This window comes from Peromyscus eremicus, chromosome 9 (genome assembly GCF_949786415.1).
Source record: "Peromyscus eremicus chromosome 9, PerEre_H2_v1, whole genome shotgun sequence".
In the NCBI taxonomy this organism is placed as follows: domain Eukaryota; kingdom Metazoa; phylum Chordata; class Mammalia; order Rodentia; family Cricetidae; genus Peromyscus; species Peromyscus eremicus.
The window spans coordinates 69,493,986-69,499,985 of record NC_081425.1 but is presented as its reverse complement, the minus strand read 5'-3'; the positions used below and the strand labels follow the sequence as shown (position 1 = coordinate 69,499,985).

The following is a 6,000-nucleotide window of genomic DNA, read 5'->3' as shown; positions in this document are numbered from 1 at the left end:
GCTGCCAGCTTTCCATACCAGGCTGCGCTCTCCAGCACCACCCTGGCTAGTTCACCCCTTGTAGCAATGAGCAAGGGGTGGGGCTAGTTCTCCAGCTTTCACACCCTTAGAGTTGACTATCCCACATTATATCTTCAGGGCCAGCTCCACTGTGCTGCCCAGGCGAGGTGCAGGACCCACTTTGCCGAGTGCTGCAGTTGGTAAGGGGGAAGTCAGCTCCCTCGCCCACCACAGGTGGTAAGCTTAGGCAAGGCAGGGAAGGGCATCTTTCCTTTGCCCTCACCATCACGTGGCAGACAAGCGGATGTGTCCAGCTATCCCACTCTCACACCCTCAGGGCCAGCTCACCTTTGCCTCTGCCAACGGGTCAGCTCTACTGTGCTGCCCAAATGAGGAGCAGGGTCTGCTTTCCTGAGTGCTGCAGGTGGTGAGAGGGAATGGCGAGGGGTAACAGTGGGGGGGCATCTCTCCCCTTGCCCCACGAAGAGGCATATCTTAATTAACATTTTTCTACTCAATAATTTGAACTTAATATTTTTTATTTAACATCCTTATTTTGCAATGTACTGAGTCTAACTTTTTCTGTATTTGAAAGTCCTCATAGATCAAGAATATAATTCAGTGGTAGAGTACCTGCCTAGACCCATACATTAAATGGGTTCAGTTCCCAGTATCATTAAAAAAACCAAACCAAAGCAAAATGACTATGTGGCTTCATGTTTTAGTGAAGACAGAGATGATGTCCAGCTCAAGCATCTTTATAAAAGATACAATTGTAGATAGATATGTTTGTGCATGCCTGTAACTCCAGCACTTATGGGACTGTCGTGGGGAGGCAGTAGGTTCAAGGTCATCCTGGACTACAAAGGGAGTTCTAGGCCAGCCTGAGTAGTATAGTGAGACCATTTCACAAAGCAAGACAAACAACAATACAACCATATCATAATCCCTTAGACACAGACAAGGAAGAAATTACTTGTAACTCTATGAGGTCACCATGTTTTTGATATCTTCTCTCCATACATTCTTTTAATATTCTCTTTTAAAGCATGCCTAGTATATAAACAGTTATAGAATATAATTTAAACATTACTAAACTCTTCATATTCCTTTCAATCCCATGCTCATGGAAGCAAACAATATTAAAATTAATGTTTATTCTTCAATATATACTATTTTAGAAATATATACAAATAGAAATAATGAATATTTACATGTATTTGTATATTAAAATATATATAATGTACATATATATATACACAAATGTCTCTTGATTCCTTCCTATGTTCCTTTCTTCTTCTCTCCTACCTTTTTCAACATTCACAATATGTTCATAATAGATTCTTTTTACTTAATGTACTTTTGGACTTTCTTTGAAATTGGTTGTTTGTGATCATGATTATACATTGGAATCATCAAGGAGAGATGAGTTAATTGTTTGAGGTGAGCCTGGACATCAACATTTATAAAAATCACTTAAGCAGTTCTGATCTGTAACCATGTTGGGAACCACTGCCTTAGATTACTACACATAAATCCAATTCATTAACGGTTCCACTGCATTCCATATTGTGCCTGTACCAAAAATTATTTATTCACAGGGATCAGCAGTTACGAACACTGGCTACTCTTCCATAGGACCTGGGTTCAATTCCTAATACCCACATGGCAGCTCATAATTGTAACTTCAGTTCCAGAGGATCTGGCATTCTTTTCTAGTCACCACTGACACCAGACATGCGCAAGTTGCACAGATATATATTCAGGCAAAACAAGCGTACCCCTAAAATAAATAGATAAAATTTAGGAAACTTTGAAAAATCACTTATTTCTGTATTGATGACTATTGTTTATTTCCGATATCCAGTTTTACTAAAAAGTATTCCTTTATAAAAATTAATTAATTTTATATCCCAGCCACAGTTTCTCTTCCCTCCTCTTCTCCCAGTCCCCCCCCCCTCTGTGCCCATCCCTCAATCCAGTCCTCCTCTGTTTCTGTTCAGGAAAGGGCAGGTCTTCCATGGATATCACAAAACATGGCATATCAAGTTGCAGTAAGACTAAGCACCTCTTCATGTATTAAGGCTGGGCAAGGCAATCCAGTATGAGGAGTAGGGCCCCAAAAGCCAGTAAAAGTCAGAGACAGCCCCTGATCCTACTGTTAGGAGTCCCACAAGAGGACCAAGCTACACAAGTACCACATATATGCAGAGGGCCTCAGTCAATCCCTTGCAGGTTCCCTGGTTGTTGGTTCAGTCTTTGTGAGTCCTTATGAATCCAGGTTAGTTGATTCTGTGTGTTTCCTTGTGATGCCCTTGACCCCTCTGGCCCCTACAAAAAAAGTATTTCAATAAGCATGTGTCTCTAGTTACTAGTTACCAGTTCCCTTAGATCTATGAAATACAGTCTTAAAAAAAAAGAAATACAGTCTTGAAAATGGGATTCCTTGGTCTAGAAGTATAGACATTAAAATTCTCATTGATACTGTCAACTTAGCCCACAAAAAGGTTTAAGAATACTGTCTTTCAGTAACACTATGTAAAGAATGATCAGTTTTTTATGCTTTGGTCAATGTCACAAAACCAAATGTATTTGGTTTTAGTCTCTTAACTTCCACTGAAGTTGAACAACTTTCACTTAGGTGTACTTCTCATTTGTGATTCCTTTCCTGTGATCTTTGTGTTTATATTCCTTGCTCATTTTCAGTTTGATCATTTATCTTTTACTATCAAATTTTAAGGGTTTTTTGAATAAGAGAGTATTCTCCTTTTCTGTCATATGTGTTCTATCACTTTTTCCCATTTTCTTTGTCTTTTGATAACAAATCTAGCACCACCATCTAGCAAGATGTTGAGAATACACTATCAAATGTTACTCTTATGTACTGTTCCAATAGCTGTCATGTTGGTAATCTTGTCGCCATCATTTCTAATGGCTGGATACAAGTCTGGTCAAATTTCACTGCGTTCATTCAGACTTCCCCCACCCAACCTCATGACAGTTAGGTTGCTTCAAATAGTACTAGGTTTAAAATTCCTCCACCTTTAGCTTTTTCTGTGGTTTGGATACTGTAAGAGATTACCTTACCATAAGTGAAATAATTGGATCAAAGCTTCATTGTTTTGGTGATTTGTGCTGATTGTCTTATAGTTTATGGTCTTCCTAACCAGCATGAACAATTAGGAGCAAAGTGATAGTATTTGTACATAATATTTCCTGGCAGAAAAGTCATATTATAGAATTTAAAGAATCATAATTTGTGGCTTATTAGTTCTATTGTGAGGGGATGATTGGATTCACAATGCCTTGAATTCACAAGAAGTTAGTTTAGTACAAATAAAATGGTTTTGGAAACTTACAATGTACAAGACACCTTCAAAGTACTGCAAGAGGTAGATCATGTGGTTATTACTTTTTGAAAAACTATAAATTTTGTACAATTAAAATCTAATTATGTTATTTTCCCCCTTCCTTTTCTTCAATGCCTCTCATATACCCTCTCTTGCTCCCTCTTAAATTCATAGCCTCTTTTCTTTAATTATTATCATATATATATACAATATATATGTATATATACAATATTTATACACAAATATGTACATGCATAAATATATAAATACAACTTGCTCAATCCATTGAACATTTAGTGTTACTTGTGTTTATATCATTTCAGAGCTGACCACTTGGTACTGGATAACCAAATAGAAGGCTCAACTCTGGGGAAGACTATTTCTTCCACTCTCAGTATTCCTTAGTTGCCTGTACTTCTCTGTTTAGGGCTGGGCCCTATGAGATTCCCCTCTTCCATGCTAGTGTGTCTACTGGTATTGTGCTTGTTCAAGTCTTGTTTAGGTAGCCATATTGAAGTATCATGGGTGAGGCTTCCCCATCATTTCTAGGGGACACATTCTCACAGCAGGTTTTCCTGGTCCTCTGGCTCTTATAATCTTATATAAGAGAAGCAGGCTTTTATGGAATCAGGAGAGTTTTTTCTAAAGTCAGTGCTTTGTGATAATAAAAAATCAAGTAAAAGATAAATAGTATTTTAATGGTTGTAAAAGGACCCTAGACTGGACAAAACGAAAGACTGTTAAAGGTTTTGAAGGTCACTTATCTTAATAGCAAAAGTCAAATAATGAGTGGTTTTAGTTGGAGTTTTACAGTTTTAGAATTCTAATCCGATATTATTGGTGGGTTATTCTGAAATGAAAATAACCAGGTAAATAAAGGGTAACTTTACATATTCATGCTAAACCTCATAGAAAAACAGTCATTTCAATCACTTTATCCCTGATTACTCAGGATAATTTAAAATTTACCTTTCCCCTCCAGATCCTCTGGAACACTCATTAGATGGGAGCTCTAAACCAAACAAGAGTGACTGAGTTTGTCTTCCTGGGCCTCACTGACAGCTGGGTGTTGGAGATTCTGTTTTTCATACCATTTACCGTCACTTACGTGCTAACTCTTTTGGGGAACATTATCATTGTTGTTACCATAGTCTTTAGTCCACGTCTACACACTCCCATGTACTTCTTTCTGAGCAATCTGTCCTTCATTGATATCTGCCACTCATCTGTCACCGTGCCCAAGATGCTGGAGGGTTTGCTTTTGGAGAGGAAGACCATTTCCTTTGACAACTGCATCACACAGCTGTTCTTCCTACATCTTTTTGCTTGTGCCGAGATATTTCTGCTGACAATTATGGCGTATGACCGTTATGTGGCTATCTGCATTCCTTTGCACTACCCCACTGTGATGAACATGAAGGTCTGTGTACAGCTTGTCTTTGCACTGTGGGTGGGGGGCACCATTCATTCACTTGTGCAGACCTTCTTGACTATTCGTCTACCCTACTGCGGCCCGAACACTATCGACAGCTACTTCTGTGATGTCCCTCCTGTCATCAAGCTGGCCTGCACAGATACATACCTCACAGGGATTCTGATCGTGTCCAATAGTGGAACCATCTCCCTCGCCTGTTTCCTAGCCTTGGTCACTTCCTACACAGTAATCCTGTTTTCTCTTCGAAAACAGTCAGCAGAAGGTCGTCGGAAAGCCCTGTCCACCTGCTCCTCCCACTTCATGGTGGTTGCACTGTTCTTTGGGCCATGTATCTTCATCTACACTCGGCCAGACACCAGCTTCTCCATTGACAAGGTGGTATCTGTCTTCTACACAGTGGTCACCCCTTTGCTGAATCCTCTCATTTACACCTTGAGGAATGAGGAGGTGAAGAATGCCATGAAGCATCTCAGGCAGAGACGAATTTGCTCATGAAATCATTGTGATGACAGCAACAGTTGTGGCTGCATCCTTAATGTGGAAGTAACAAGTGGCTCTTAAGCACTGAGCTGTCTGTACAGCCCGGAACATTTATTTTCTTAATAAAATACTCCAATCAAAAGCTAAACATTTTGATAAAATTGATTCTAACTTTTTTATTTTTGTGGTTGACCCTTTCACACTGGAATCTGTCTACCTCAAAGTCTCAAAGATTTTTGGCTGTTTTACTTTACACATTTTATAGTTTTATCTTTAAATTCTAGGTGTATGATCTCTTTGGTGTTTAGTTTTTGTATGAAATAAGTATGTTTGAGATTAATTTTATTCATCCATTGACTTGAATTGGCACAATTTGAGATGACTGTTTCATTATTAAATGACTTCTACTGAAAATGACTTGCTCTTTTAAGTGTGGATTTGTAATTCTTTACTCTGCCTCATTGACTTACGTGTCTATACTTATATATGAGCACACTGACTTGGCTATTTTTGTTTTATAGTGGGCTTGAAGAGATGTTATATGAGTCTTACCTTATTGTTCTTTCTCAAAATTGTTATGCATTTTCATGTGCATCTTAGGAAAAGTGTCTACAGAGGAGAATGCTGGAATCTAGACTGGGGTCACATCATCTCCATAGGTGACTTGGGAGAGAGCTAAGCTGAACACTATTCAATCTCAATTCATTAACTTGAATGAGCCTATTATTTACTTAT

General features: G+C 38.7%; 1 protein-coding gene across 1 annotated transcript; it reads left to right on the top strand.

Annotated features, from left to right (window-relative positions):
• Nucleotides 1-4,353: 4,353 nt before the first annotated feature.
• Nucleotides 4,354-5,280, top strand: LOC131920031 (olfactory receptor 4E2). Its single transcript, XM_059274447.1, has one exon. It carries the CDS (start codon nucleotides 4,354-4,356, stop codon nucleotides 5,278-5,280), a length of 927 nt encoding a protein of 308 aa, XP_059130430.1.
• The last annotated feature ends 720 nt before the right edge of the window (nucleotides 5,281-6,000 follow it).

Bases quoted from the DNA above. Each gene is read 5' to 3' on its own strand.
- LOC131920031 (XM_059274447.1), top strand. From the start codon at position 4,354: ATGGGAGCTCTAAACCAAACAAGAGTGACTGAGTTTGTCTTCCTGGGC.